Below are 14,903 nucleotides of genomic sequence, written 5' to 3'. Positions count from 1 at the left end.
CCTGGCTCTTGGCTTTGTGTGCTGTGCGCCCCCTGCTCACACTGACTGGTGCTAATCCCGGGTGGGCGGAACCCACAGAGTCACCTGAGATGGGGCAGGCAAACAGCAAAATGTTTCTGACCACAGCGTATGTCTATGACCTGGCGGGGCCTGCTTAGAGGATTTGCTTAAACTGATAAGTGAATCCCGAGGCCTGTAACCAGTCTTAGACTCTGTGTGTGTGGGGCGGGAGGGGGGAAGCCTCTTTCCCACTTTCCCAAAGACAGTACCAGAAGTTCCCCCACGGGTCGCCCCAACATGTACGCCCTCCTTAGAGGAGATGCCTCACTTAGCTCACATTCCTGATGAGCAGTGTGTATCATGTTCGTGGGTGGCGTGGAAAGGCTCGGGCTCCTGCTGCAGGGCCAGAGAAAGATACACATGGCGAGCCTGGCGAATCTCAACAGCACTGGGTGTGGTCAGAGGGCAGTGTGGGTGTGGCTGTGTGGCTCCACCCCAGACCCACATGGAGCAGTGGCTTTGGAACCAGACGCAGGAGCTGGGAATGGCAGCCAGTGGACCATGGGGTCCAAGGATCAACATTAGCTACTGGGGCTGGCCAGCCTGCTGGAGGAAAGATGGCACATCACAACTTCTGAGCTCAATGATTTGGGAACAAGCTGTGTATCACTGCTGAGGAGGGGCAGGAAGAGGGACTATGTCCCCTGGGATGGGACAGAGCAAGGCCTCTCCAGCGAGGGGCAAGCTCTTGGTAGTGGGTGTGGCCAGGTCAGCCTGTGCGCTCACCATCAGGGACAATCAGAGACATTGGGAGAGGGTGGGATGGGCTGGGTCACTTCTAAGTCCTTCTCCAACTCAGAACCATACATCTGATCTGCTCAGACCTCAGCAGTCAAAGTTTCCAAGCCGCAGTATGCAGTGGAAGTGATCCCTATTTCCAATTCAGCAAACTCGTTTGAAAAAGGGCATGGGGATGTTTTAAAATTTAACTGTGGACAGCTATTTTCACCCTTTGAGCCACAGCATCTACTGGGGATGGGAGGTATAAAACCGCAGGCCATGGACACAGAGCGGAAAATAAACACAAAGATCCAATCTGGCTTTTACACGGAAGATATCACGTGGTGTTACCCCAAACTCTGACTTTAAACCCATCTCTGCCAACTTCAAACGAGGCTCTTCATCAACATCCCTTATTTCACGGTGGCTGTGAAACACAGCTTTTGGCCCATATAATCCAATCCATATCCCCGCTTAAACAGAACTATTTCTTTTTTTTTTTTTAAGGCAGGGTCTGGCTCTGTCGCCCAGGCTGGAATGCAGTGGCGCGACCTCGGCTCACTGCAGCCTCCCCTTCCCGGGTTCGAGCAATCATCCAGCCTCAGCATCCTGAGTAGCTGGAACTACAGGTGCATGCTACCATGCTTGGCTAATCTGCGTATTTTTTGTAGAAACAGAGTCTTGCTATGTTGCCCAGCGTGGTTTTGAACTCCTGGCCTCAAGCAATTCACCTGCCTTGGCTTCCCAAAGTGCTGAGATTGCAGGTGTGATCTACCGTGCCTGGCCTAAACGAACTATTTCTGAGATGACTCCCAAGGCAAATTTTTCAACTGGAACCACACAGATAGGAGTCTCTGAGGATGGTGTGGGTGTGGACGAAGAGAGGGGAGACATTCCTCACGTTAAATGTTGCAAAACACCCAACAGCGACAGCCGTTCCTCAGGCCCTAGTGACTCCCTGGAGTGCAGTGGTTCAGGTCCTCCCTCAAGGATCACTCCCTTGAGACACGTGGTGGTCAGCCTTGGGCAACAGGCCCTTCCAGCAGAATTTGCTTGGGAGACACTTCTTCAGAGTGACTCAGCAAGACCACCTCGGGAATCTAGTTATTTGGTTTGTCAGGTACTGTTACTCACAGAGCCTACTGAGCAAATCCAGAGAGCCTTACAATAGGCCCACGTGGAAACTGCTAGGAACAGGTGACAGCGCGTGGACTCCACAGCGTGCTGGGAAGGCTGCCCTCCCGCTCCCAAGGGGCCCAGCACGCAGCACTTCCCTGCCCCAGGACCCACTGACCTCAAGTGCACACACCTCATCGGCAGCTTCAGAAGGACTTCTCCGTGCAACAGTGTCAGGGGATGCTGCTGGCACTGCCCCCGTGCAGTCTGCTGGGAGGCTGACCCCGTTGGTGCCACTGCTGGGGACTGTGGGAGGGAAGGAGAGTGGGGAATCACAGGTGCTTGGCAGCCCTCCCACCCCCACTCACGTAGCTGAGGGGCTGGGCCACGTCTAGTCTAGGGCCCCTCCCATGGTAAAGCCCACAGCACATGTCTCCTTTTTAAGGAAGGACCTGGTATCTCTACAAAGAGTCAAAATTCTTGGATTAAAAAAAAAACAGGAGAAACAAACAAAAAAGAGAAACCTGCCGAGCACAGCGGCTCATGCCTGTGGCCCCAGTGTTTTGGGAGGCTGAAGCGGGAAGACTGCTTGGGACCAGGAGTTTGAGACCAGCCTGGGCAAACGAGCAAGTCCCCGTTTCTAAAATAAAATAAAACAAATTAGCTGGGTGCGGTGGTGCACACTTGTGGTCCCAGCTACTTGGGAGGCTGAGGTGGGAGGATCGCTTGAGCCCAGGAGTTCAAGGCTGCAGTGAGCTATGACTGCACCAATGCACTCCAGTCTGGGTGACAGAGCAAGACCCCATCTCTATATATATATAAAATACAAAATTAAAAAAAAAATGACCTTTCAAGTTTTTAAAGATAACCTGTGAAAACTGAGGCTGCAATTCTGTCTGTAAACACACAGGGATAAATCTCATTCCCAGGAGCCGGCCTGCTTTTATGAAGACTGTGAATGAACAAAGCAGGTTTCACCCACACAGTCACACTCGGCCGAGAGCTGTGAGGAAGCTGTGGAACCGCCTCTCACTCCTCCGTTGCTAGGGCTCGGGAGGCTTGGGGTTGGGGGTGATTTAAAGGATCATCTTCCCTGATCTCTCTGTATTTCTGGTGCATTCAGCAGTCACCTCTGTCACAACACTGTTGTCCCGGGTGCGACTTCAGGAACGCTCTACCCTGCCATCTGGGCCTGGGCGCCAGGGCTGCTGTTTCTTACCGGTCTGGGACAGTGCCTTTGGCTGCGGAGCCTGTAACACTGCCGGGCGAAGCACGCTCCGCTGCTGCTCCTTGGGCTTCTGGCTTGGCAGACCTGGGAACAGAAGGTGGCCTTCCCAGTGCCCGTGGACCCCTGCCTGCCCCCAGGCGCTTCAGAGACAACCCATTCCATGCCCCTTGCGGGCTAGACTTCACAGGGAAGCATTTTTTAAAAAACTTGAGGTCTTTTTTTAACAACTGGACAGATCTGGCATTTTTATATATGATTAAGTGAAATTCCCAGTAACCGATGTCTGTGAATTAATCTAGTTAGCATGGTAGCGTCGTGGGGCGTTGAGGGACAGCTGTTCTCTGTAAGCTGGACTCAATAGTCAAGTGGAGACTAAGGGGAGAGCAGTGAATTCACAGGCAGCTACCCGGAGGCTGAGGACTCGATGTGGGGTCAGGTACAGGCACGTTTTGCACCTGTTTTTCAAAACAGCCATGCTGAAGAAGTCCCTCTGCCAAAGGCAGACAGGGCAAGGACCCCTGCACATGCCCTGCCCTGTGCAGCATCCCTGGCAGCCTCACTAGCAGCCGGCTCCCCAGCAGCGCGCCGCTGGAATACAGCCACCCTGCTAACTGGGGTGAACACTGTAGTATGTGAGGGCCAGAACACGCAGGACAGACAGGCTGAACCAAGTGCGCTACTGCTGGGCACGGAGCCTGCCCGATGTACCCCAAGCCTAGCATGCTCCTGTGCAACCAAACCACCGCCCACTTTTCTGAGCACACAAAGCTCAACCTCCCTGCTGGACAGCCTCTCTTTAAAGGAACTTTCCAGGGCTCATGGGTCAGGTTACAAGTGAACTTTCTAGAAATCAGGCTGAGCCTGTGCTATCCTGGTCTGGCCAAGCAGAGGTCTGAAAAACGTCAGAAAGCCACCCCCCGCCCCAGGGAGGTGGGTGACCTACCTGCGCTGGGGGCTTGGCCGTGGATCAGCGTTGGCGGCTTCAACCGGAAGCCACTGCTCCTTTCCTCTAAAAGCACAAGATAGAAAGATCAATAGCAGGCCTGCCTGGACAGGGGCTGGGCCTGCGGGGCAAGGGCAGGACAGGACTATGGTCTTGGCCTCAGTGACCTCGGGCCTGGAGAACCAGGGAGAACATTTCCAAATTACAACAGAAGTCTCGTCCGATCAGCAGGCCTAGAAGGCACCTGGAGGAGGGAGAGGCAAGGGCAGGAGGAACGACCACTCTTGGACCAGCTGCTGACCACGGGGGCAGGCAGGGCATCAGCTGCCTTCCCAGCGGCCTGAGACCTGCTGCGGGCTCAGGAGCTGAGCTGCTCAGGGGCCCTGCACCTGGCCCTGGAGAATGTCAGGGAGCCACGGAACACAGGCGCCCAGGCCCTGCTTCCCTTTCCTAGAAGGTTTGTCCGTCAGAGCAAGCATCTGTGGCCAGGAAAAACCTTGGCACCACTACAGATGTCTGGGAAGTGAGACAGGTTTTTATGGTGAAAAGGTCAAAGGTGGCAGACAGTGCGCCTGCCTCCCCTTTCCAGATGTGCCTGCCGAGCTTCCTGTCTCAGTGAGGGAGCATTCCTGGCCACGTGGAGGAGGCCAGCTCCCCCCAGGCTGGAGTTTGGGCTGACAAATTCACAAAGCTAGAGGGAAAGGCGAATGCTCAGGGGCTCCTGGGATGGCTCAAGAGCCCAGCCTCACCCAGCCACCTGTCCACATGGACCCCTTCATCTGCGTGTCTTGGCAACTGTGCCCATACAGGGAGTAGGGATGGTGGTCTAATCTGATCCACACCAGGAAGGATTGTCATAAGAGGCCTGTGACTCAGGCAGGCAAGCCTGTTCCTGGGCAAGGCTGGGGTATTATGGCTCCTGGAGGTGGCCCTGCGTTCAGGCTAAGCTTCACCCCTCGTCAAGCTACAGGACACAAGATCAATATACAAAAATCAATTGTGCTTCTAACACTAGCAGTGAATGACCCAAAAGCAAAATTAAGAAAATAATTCCATTTACAATAACACCAAAAGAAAGAAAACACTTGGGAATACACTTCACAAAATAAAACTATAAAACAATGTTGGGGCCAGGTGCAGTGGCTCACACCTGTAATCCCAGAGCTTTGGGAGGCTGAGGCAGGAGGACTGCATGAGCCCAACAGTTTGAGATCAGCCTGGGCAACATAGCAAGACCCTAACTCTACAAAAAATTAAAAACTTAGCTAGGCACGGTGGTACATGCCTGCAGTCCCAGCTACTCAGGAGGCTGAGGTGGGAAGATCACTTGAGCCTGCAGTGAGCTACCATTGTACCACTGCACTCCAGCCTGGGTGACAGAGCAAGACCTTGTCTCAAACAAAACAAAAACATTGTTGGAAGAAATTAAAGGTGATGGAAAGACACCCCCAAAGGTGGTATGCTATCTGACTCCAATTCTGTGAAATGTCCAACTAGGTAGAAAGGAGCTGAGCGGTTACCAGGGCTCAGGAGGGAGCTGGGGGCCCGCTGTGACTAACGGGGATGAGGTTTCTTTTTGGGATGGAAATGTTCTAAAATGAATCACGATGATCGCACAACTCTGTGAATGTACTGAAACCACTCAATTGTACACTAAAACGATGATGACAAAACCTGAAACGCCTTATCAGCCCACATTTTCAGACCCAAAATCAAATCAAGATTTAGCAGGCCAAGGAAGACTCCTCTCCCGCTGTGCCCCGGAGGCGTCGCTGTGCCCGGGCAGCAAGAGGATCGCAGCAAGTAACCCTTCTTACTGTAATAGCTGTATGAAGGAGTTGAGCCCCAGGGGCTTCTGGCAGTCTGTGTTAGCAGACCTGGTGCCTCTCCCGTAATAGACTGGTCATAAAAAACAAACTCAGGAGAGCCAGATCCTGCAGGATGCGGGGGTGAGCCACCAGATGTTCCTTTTCCGAAGGAAACAATTACATTTCCAAAGCACGGAGCTATGCAGGAGAAGGCTAGCAATTTAGATACGTTTTTAAAAGGTCATATTCACAATTTAGGTAATTTTTAGCAAGCTCTTCAAGCTGGCTCTCGAAGCTGATGTTTTGGCCACAGACTGACTACTGCCCTTCCACACTCTGCTCCGTGCAGAGCTGGCGCTAACACCGAGGGGAGCCTGGGAGCTGGCCCAAGCTGCCAGGCAAAGCGGGAGACTTGGATAATCCCTGCCGACCTGCCACTAGTGCTGGGCCCAGACGCTGGCCCTCTCCAGAGCCGCAGGCAGACAAGGCGCGCTCCAGGGGCAGCCAAACTCTGGAGGTCGCTGTCACAGGCCCTGCTCCATGAAAACAAGGGTGGTCTCTTCTCCTTCCGGAAACTTTCTTCCGCAACACAGGTCGCAACACAAGTTGCTGAATCATGGCCAGAAGCCGATGCCCGCCGCATATCCAAGGGGTGCGGGCCCTAGAGGATGCTGCGCCAGTCTCTGAGGGACGTGCATCACTCCAGAGAGGAAGAGGACCCCTCCCGCGGGCAGCCTTTGCCCTCCTGGGAAGCCAGCAGGCTCCCCGTCCGAGGGTGCTTTTCGCCTGCCTCAGAGAGCCCCAAGTGATGTCTGTGGGAAGCCATGCTTACCCCCCAGGGAGTCCCAATTTAATCAGGGAAGGGATGGGAATGAGACTGTGTCCATCAGATGCTGAGAAGGCAGCCTGGCTGGAGTGTGCATGGTCTGTGCATGGATGGCGCTGGTGCAGAGTGGGGAGGAGGCTCAGCCATGCGGTGGGCAGGGGGTGATGCCTGATGCATGGAGGACAGAGGGCACTGGTTTCTTAGTGCTGGAAGAGGGGCAGAATATACCAAGGGAGGCACCCACGTGCCCCTGGTGTCATCTCCATATGCCGGCAGGTAGAGTGACAGATCATGTGGACAAAGATGTGTGTGTCCCTAGCTCTGTCTGCAGAGGGCCAGAAGCAGGGCTACATCTGAGGCAGTGAGATTGTAGTGCCGCACCAAGCACTCAGACCTCGGTTTCTAAAGACCATGCTCCTTGAAGAACCAGCGTGCCTCTGAGAAATGCAGATTCCAGGACTGGGATGAGAAAAGAAGATGAGCCGGAGGCTCCTGTTGCGACAAAGTAAGGTAAGTGCTCAAAAGAACAATGGGGACCTGCCTGACAGGGCTTCCACTGGCCATTAAATAAAAACCAGTAACCACAGAAGGTCACCCACTGATGCCAACAGAAGCTCATCTGTCCATGTTGACACAATCAATCAACAAACACGTGGGGAGAAGGCAAGCTCCTCCTTCCAGGGAACACCACTAATCAATGCAGCAGGGATGGTGCTCACAGAATCCCACGGGTGGTGGGATTCCCAGCTGAGAGGCTGGGTCACGAGAATCGCTTGAACTCGGGAGGCAGAGGGTGCAGTGAGCCGAGATTGTGCTACTGCCCTCCAGCCTGGGCAACAGAGCGAGACTCTGTCTCAAAAAGAAAAAAAAAAAAAAAAAAAAAGGAAGAGAATCCCATGGGGCAGTTGTCAGCAGGAAACATCACTTTGTAAACATCACTGGGAGCGAGCACTGGAGGGCATGAGTGCGACGAGGTACACACAGTCCCGGAGTCTAAAGTCTCTCAGAAACCATCCAGCACAAAGGGGAAAGTAACTTTACAGTGGCAAAACCTGGCAGACAGCACCCTGATCGAGGTCACAGCTACTCCGTGCTGGTAAGGGGACAAATGAGTACTGTGCATGGCTTCTGTGACGTTCTCATCCAAGACGCCACACCTGGGTCTCACCACCAGGACACACTGGACAGGCCCCAACTGAGAGACTTCTACCTAACAGCTGACCTGTAATCCTCGAGGTCATGAAAGTCAAGGGAAGCCTGAAGACCCATTCCTGATGAAAGTGGAGGTATGTGAGGTAGGACCAGGGTCTGAGTCCTTTTTCCTAATGGACTCATGGAGCCGACTGGAGAAAGCTCAATGGGGTCTCCAGATAAAAGGGACAGATAAATTCTTCTGTGTTAAAACTTTTCAAAATTAAAGCTAAAAAACAGAAGGCAGGCAGACAAGGATGTGAAGTTGGCTTTGCAGAACTGATGTGAGGCTAATATGACCGGCTTTTCATGCGTGAGGGTGCTCGGGCTTTAAACCATGCGGTGTTGGGGCGGGCCTGCGAAACAGCTGCCCTGCTCCTGAGCCTGGAGGGGAAAGGTCTGTGGGCAGACAGCCAGGAGGGAGGCCGTTGCTCACAGACCTCAGAAGTGATCATGAGATTTGTAACAGAGCTCAGCAGCACAAATGGGACCAGACACACAGCTTTAGAAACTGATCACCTAAAGCAGAACCTGCCTCACCACGGCAGGCTCCCGTCCAGACCACCACCTGCTAAGTGACACCCCAGGCATGACCAACATTTTGCCCTTCTTGAGAACCTTGAAACACCAAAGCCCCTCTGCAGGACGAGAACAGGCGGTTGGCTCCAGTTTGCTTTTAGAGTCAAAATGACTCTTTGAAAAGGGGCCATCAACTCAATGCTCAGAGTTATAAAAACCCACCTCTTCGCTTGACACGGACATCGTGCCAGCGGCTAACTTATCTCACAATGCTTTTGAAGTCGGCAATGAATTTATATAAGGTAGGTTGGGTTACAGAATTCAGGTTGTTAAACGTGCTCGTTAAATCTTTTGTGAGGAATTTCAGCCACGTGGGAGAAACTGTCAGGAACCTTGGAGTTGGTTCTCCAGTGAAAGGCCAAAAAGGCGGGCTCCGTGTTCTTCAGAAAGGGGAGCGGCTGTCCCTACAATTTTAAAGCTGGGGGCCGGGTGTGGCGGCTCACGCCTGTAGTCTTAGCACTTTGGGAGGCTGAGGCGAGCAGTTCACCTCAAGGTCAGGAGTTCGAGACCAGCCTGGCCAACATGGCGAAACCCCCGTCTCTACTAAAATACAAAATTAGCTGGGCGTGGTGGCGCACGCCTGTCATCCCAGCTACTTGGGAGGCTGAAGCAGGAGAATTGCTTGAACTCAGGAGGCGGAGGTTGCAGTGAGCCGAGACCGTCCCACTGCACTCCAGCCTGGGGGACAAGAGCGAAACTCCATCTCCAAAACACACAAAAAAGTTTTGAAGCTGTGATTAAACATATTTATCTAGGTAGATCTAAGCAATATTAATGTGAGAATTTAATACACTGAAAAGGGGTCTGGAAATTCACCAACAGGCGTTACCTCTGGGATGGCAGGGTGAGTGGGGAAGGGGCAGGGATTCTTTTTACTTGAAATATTTCTGGTTTACTTTAAAGAAAAAACAATTATGGGCCAGGTGCGGTGGTTCATGCCTGTAATTCCAGCACTTTGGGAGGCCAAGGCGGGCGTATCACCTGATGTCAGGAGTTCAAGACCAGCCTGGCCAACAGGTGAAACCCCATCTCTACTAAAAAATACAAAATTACTCTGGCGTTGTGGTGGGCGCCTGTAATCCCAGCTACTCAGGAGGCTGAGGTAGGAGAATCACTTGAACCCGGGAAGTGGAGGTTGCAGTGAGCTGAGATCACCCTACTGCACTCCAGCCTGGACGAAAAGAGTGAAACTCCGTTTAAAAAAACAAAAAACCCCCAATTATGAATGCATTACTTGTATAAAATTTTGAAAAATGAGTAATGCATTTCTTTACAGGTTGTTTTTAGAGGACTTAAGGCCCCATGCAACCAGGCCCTGCCTGCAGAAACAAACATAAGGGCTTATGAAGCCTCATCTCACGCCAGATCCCCAAACTGTAAGCTGAAGAGTTGGGGGAAAATTTTAATAGCTGAAAAAGGACTGACTTTAAATGCCCGCTGAAGATCCGATTTTCCAACACCAATTGCTTTTCCTCCCAGGAGAACCCCCAGGCTGGGCAGGAAGGCAGAGGGGCGGGGGCTCACCTGGGTCTGAGTCGGAATTGCCTGCAGATGGCTCGCAGAAGCTTGATGGCATAAAAACATTGTTTTTTGAAACTGTCGACAAGGAGGTGCAGGTGGGGGAGGGAACAAGAGGAAAAACAGCATGAATGGGTGGGGTGGACCCTCATGTCCCACGGGAGGAGATGGGACAGCACGCAAACAGGGCATGCAGTCTTTCCCCAGAAAGCAAACTCCAAAACTCTCTTTATAGCACTACGAGGGTCTCCAGCCCGACGGCCTTCATCTGTCTGATGACTACAGTTAACTCTGGTCAACTGGGGCCACCCCGTTGTCCCTGCACCCCTGCAGGGGCAGCCGGCAGGGGAGGTGCCGGATGCTCCAGGCCACATTGGAGACCCTGACTCCTTCTCACCTATGGAGGATTGCCCATGGGGTCCCCTCCCCCACCTAAGATCTTCCTTCATCAGGGCAACTGCTTCCCAGGGTGTGGGCCAGCCAACAGGTTTCCACAAATGAAGTGGAATTCGTAGGGCAAGAACTCACTCTACGCAGAATGGAACCAAAGACAACACTGTTCAAATTATCGGTGCCCCTCACGCCTCCAGTTGCCCTGAAGATGGAAAGCTGAGTTGTCTCTTGGGGGCTGCCGCGCTGGACGGGAGGTGATTTGAAGTGGGCCAGGGGAGAAGAACAGTGGTCCCTCACTTCTTTAGCCTACATTCACAGCCCAAACACTTCTTCTCTATGCTGGTTTCCGATGCAGCAAGCACAGTCTAGCAGTGGGCAGTGAGTGGGAAGGAATAAAATCAACAAGCAGGGAGCGGAGCTCCCTCATTCCACAGAGCACCTATCCACGGGCGCAGAGATCATTAAATAAAGGATGTCGACTGCAAGCCATCTGGACAGTTCCACAATATCCGGTCAGCAGACGACAGTGTAATAGCACTGGAAAACCTAATGCAGCCTTGCAAAAAGACGCGGCCATGTCCAAAACCAACACAATGGGAAAGGGGCACGAGAGCAGGGGTGTGGAGGGGTGACTTGGGAAGGAGCCTGGCTTCCTACACTGTGTGTTCCTGTAACGCATGCGTGACTTATATAAATAGAAACAACTTGACATCCTGAAGGTTCAGGACTGTAAAATGATTTACATGAACTTTCCAAGAATGGATTTCAGTTGGGTAACCGGAGAACCTGTCTAAACACTCATGTATCTCCAAGTTGGTGCTACAGACAGCCAAGACAGAGGCCACAAGACAATGTCAGAGTGGGAAGTCAAGACAGGGATGAGAGAACAGCCCTGCGGTGGCGTTTACCTTCACATCTGTACAGGCGTCTCCATGGCTGGAGGCCAGGCTTTCTGAGTGTCACATTAAGTAGTGCTGATGGCGTTATCTGCCTCAGGAACCTCTCTCCTGTACCAGCCTGCATGAGTCCCCAGGCTGACCTCCATGCCTGTGCTCAGACCAGGCCTCACATCCAGGGCCTCCAAGCCCTTTAGCCTGCCCTACTCCACAGTCTGAGCCTGGCCCACCCTTCCAGGCCCCCACAAGCTCCTCTCCTCTGGGAGTTCACAGCATCACACACGGGCCTCTGCTGGGGCCTCCTGGCTTGCTGGTTACTGTGTGTGCATGCTTGTGTGCACATACATGCATGTGCATGTCTGGGCTACTGCACTGGACTGCCTGTGCTGGGCATACATCTGAGGGGTCAGGAGAACACCCCACCCCTAAACCCCCAGTCTGTGCCCAGCCTTGGAAAGAGGAGATGTAATTAACAGGCAGAGGCCCCAACAGGGCTCTAAGCAGTCAACCCCTTTCCTCCATTTCAGAGGGACGATCTCTTCCCAGTCTTCTGCAGGCCACCAAGTCTCACCATGCTGTCAATGTCACTGATTCTAGACGAGGACCCCTGGTGCTGCACTCTGGGCAAGCTCTCACCTCACTCCTGACCGAGTCCGAGCCTCAGATCGACTCTAACCGGAGCTGGGCAGGAAGGACACAGCAGACGGATGCGCAGCACTGAGGGGACGGCGGGTTTGTAAGCATAAACGCTTTTACTATTCGGTTAAGTTTGCATATTTTACCTGACTGTGAGGGTGGGAACTGGGTTAAAGAGGACGTTCTTTCTCGCTTGACAGGAGGGCAGTAATTTCCATCTTCTCTGTCAGAATCTACAGAAAATGATGAGAAGAGGAGGAGAATAATCAGGTTGCTTCTGTTTTTAAAACTGAAGATGGTCAAAGGTGTTAGAGAGCTCCTTACCTTCTCCGCCTTCAGGACTGGAGCCGCCAGCTGACCTCTGAAACAAGGAGCACACAAGCCGGGGTCAGAGGGCATCAGCCTCACGGCAACCGAGCAACTCTTGGCTCCATAACAAATATCCCAACATGCACCGCGGGCAGCTAACTCCCAGTAACTCCCAGAGCCCAGCACCCGAACGAGCCAGGATTTCAGCCCAAAGCTCAAAAATTCCCCCTGGTGAACCTCTGCACCCAGCTTCACAAACACATGCCAAGGAATCCTCTCAGTGGCTGGGAAAGTATCCGCAGCACCCCGATCAGTTTCTTGTTTCTCCACAGGTTACGCTAACTGGCCTGCCACCCCCAAATTCAAACACAGCCAAACCTCATCTGGCCCCTGTTCATCCTGCCAAGAGCTGAAAAGCGACCCTCTCCACCCTTGAGGCAGCGGACTTGTGTAAAACGGTCGCATCACACCGGATAGGAATGGTTTCCCTTCCTAGCCCTGGAACATTCTACCGTGCACATCCTTGTCTCAGGGTGGGCCGTTATTTCCAGAGCAAGCAAGAGTTTGGATGTTTTGGACCAAAGCCTGCTTGTGAAGCATTTAGAACAGAACCATCAAAGACAAAGCCCAGTCACAGGTTGAGGGGAGGGACCTGAAGAATTCCCTATTCCACAAACTTTAGCTTTAGAGTGTGAACAACTAGCAACCAAGACTTAAAATGGGTTCATGACCAGCCTGACCAACATGATGAAACCCTGCCTCTACTCAAAACACACAAAAAAGTAGCTGGGCGTGGTGGCGCACGCCTGTAATCTCAGCTACAGGCTGAGGCACAAGAATGGCTTGAGCCCGGGAGGCAGAGATTGCAGTGAGCTGAGATCATGCCATTGCACTCCAGCCTGGGCCACACAGGGAGACTCTGTCTCCAAAAAAAAAAAAAAAAAAAGACTTAAAATGGGCTGGGCACAGTGGCTCACGCCTGTAATCCCAGCACACTTTGGGAGGCTGAGGCAGAAGAATCGCTTGAGCCCAGGAGTTTGAGACCAGCCTGGGAAACATGGCAAGACTCTGTCTTTATAAAAAACCAGGCCGGGCACGGTGGCTCACGCCTGTAATCCCACAACTTTGGGAGGCCGAGGAGGGCGGATCATGAGGTCAGAAGATCGAGACCATCCTGGCTAACATGGTGAAACCCCATCTCTACTAAAAATACAAAAAATTAGCTGAGCATGGTGGTGGGCGCCTGTAGTCCCAGCTACTTGGGAGGCTGAGGCAAGACAATGGCAGGAACCCGGGAGGCGGAGCTTGCAGTGAGCCGAGATCGTGCCACTGCACTCCAGCCTGGGCGACAGAGCAAGACTCCATCTCAAAAAAAAAAAAAAAAAAACCCAACCACACAAAAATTAGTTGGGCACGGCAGTGAATGCTTGTAGCCCCAGCTCCCCAGGAGGCTGAGGCAGGAGGATCAGTTGAGCCCAGGGGTCTGAGGCTGCAGTGAGCTATGACCATGCCACTGCACTCCAGCCTGAAGGACACATCTCATCTCAAACAAAACAAAACAAATCCCTCAAAACTTAAAATGAGTAGTGTTTATCCTCTCCCGCAACACAATCCCTCATTTATGTCCTGTCTCAGAATGTAGCAGCCAAAAGCACACCGATGAGTGGGTGCCGCTCCTCCTGGCATACTCCCCGCAAGAGCAAGCAGAAGAACCAATTTTCTTATTTTCAAACATGCTCCTCAGACGTCAAGTTTAGCCAAATGAGGCCCGTCTGCCTCGACAAGCTGCTGGGGCTCACGGGAGATGATGCATGTGAAAGTGCTTTGCAAACTGCAGAGGGGCCTGGGAAAGCAAACTGCAATAAATAAAACCGAAGAGCACAGGAGCCAAGGGAGACCCTCCTCAAGTCCGGGTGGCGCATTTTCCCATAAAGGGCCAGACTGTCGGTACCGCTGGCTTTGTGGGCCACATTTGGTCTCTGTCATATATTCTTCTTTGTTTTTGCTTTTATAATCCTTTAAAAATGTAAACATCATCTTAGCTTACAGGCCCAGGACTGGAGCGTGTGGCAGTGAGAACCCAGAGAACGTTGACTTGAAGTCACATAGTTCGTTCACGACAGTCAGAAAAAACCCTACCCTGGACTTTCGCCTCCCATGTGAGCTGACAACATGGGTTTGTGTGGGAAAAGCAAGCCTGAGCTTCTTGCTTGAGGCCCGTGTTCTGAGAGGGCTTTGGAAATAGTCTCAGGGGACTGTACGAGTGAGGGCTGATTATCACTATCCCCACAAGATGACATCATCAAAGTGCGTGGGAAACACAAAATCCTTGTAACACAACAGTGGGTTCTATGAGTCACTGGGGCAATTGTGAAAATACCACTGAGTCCAAAACGCAATGCCATCAAGCAGCCTGGCCCTAGAGTCAGTACCAACTCTGGCCAGGACAAGAGCACGAGGGGCGCAGAGGCTGCTTAGTCCCTGCTGCCTCTTGAAGGCAAGAACTGTCAAGTTTATTCTGGCTCTACCATTTTCTCGGGGTGAAACCTTACCTCGGCCAGGCTTCGGTCTCCTCACCTGGAAAACGGGGATGCATGAGGCGACAGGCAGGGCAGGTAAGGTGCTCAGCCCGGCGCTGGGAGCAGATGATTACAATGCTCGTGACCCACACCTGATGAGA

The 14,903-nt window shown here is 52.6% G+C and overlaps 1 protein-coding gene across 11 annotated transcripts in view; it reads right to left on the bottom strand.

Moving 5' to 3' along the window:
* RANBP3 (RAN binding protein 3) overlaps window positions 1–14,903 on the bottom strand; it is a 63,728-nt gene that overhangs the window by 14,114 nt on the left and 34,711 nt on the right. For 5 of the 11 annotated variants that reach the window (XM_017867021.1, XM_017867026.1, XM_017867030.1 and 2 more), the window contains 6 exons: window positions 12,239–12,275; window positions 12,061–12,147; window positions 9,996–10,067; window positions 4,068–4,133; window positions 3,116–3,208; window positions 2,075–2,202 (listed from right to left, as the gene is read on the bottom strand). In XM_017867021.1, the coding sequence (XP_017722510.1) occupies window positions 2,075–2,202; window positions 3,116–3,208; window positions 4,068–4,133; window positions 9,996–10,067; window positions 12,061–12,147; window positions 12,239–12,275 (483 nt within the window). The remainder of the gene's footprint in view (window positions 1–2,074; window positions 2,203–3,115; window positions 3,209–4,067; window positions 4,134–9,995; window positions 10,068–12,060; window positions 12,148–12,238; window positions 12,276–14,903) is intronic. The other 6 variants (XM_017867025.1, XM_017867028.1, XM_017867032.1 and 3 more) reach the window with 3 other exon arrangements.

Source organism: Rhinopithecus bieti, unplaced genomic scaffold (genome assembly GCF_001698545.2).
Source record: "Rhinopithecus bieti isolate Rb0 unplaced genomic scaffold, ASM169854v2 scaffold_1853, whole genome shotgun sequence".
Taxonomy (NCBI): Eukaryota; Metazoa; Chordata; class Mammalia; order Primates; family Cercopithecidae; genus Rhinopithecus; species Rhinopithecus bieti.
The sequence above is the reverse complement of the archived record's forward strand: the minus strand, read 5'-3'. Positions and strand labels throughout refer to the sequence as shown.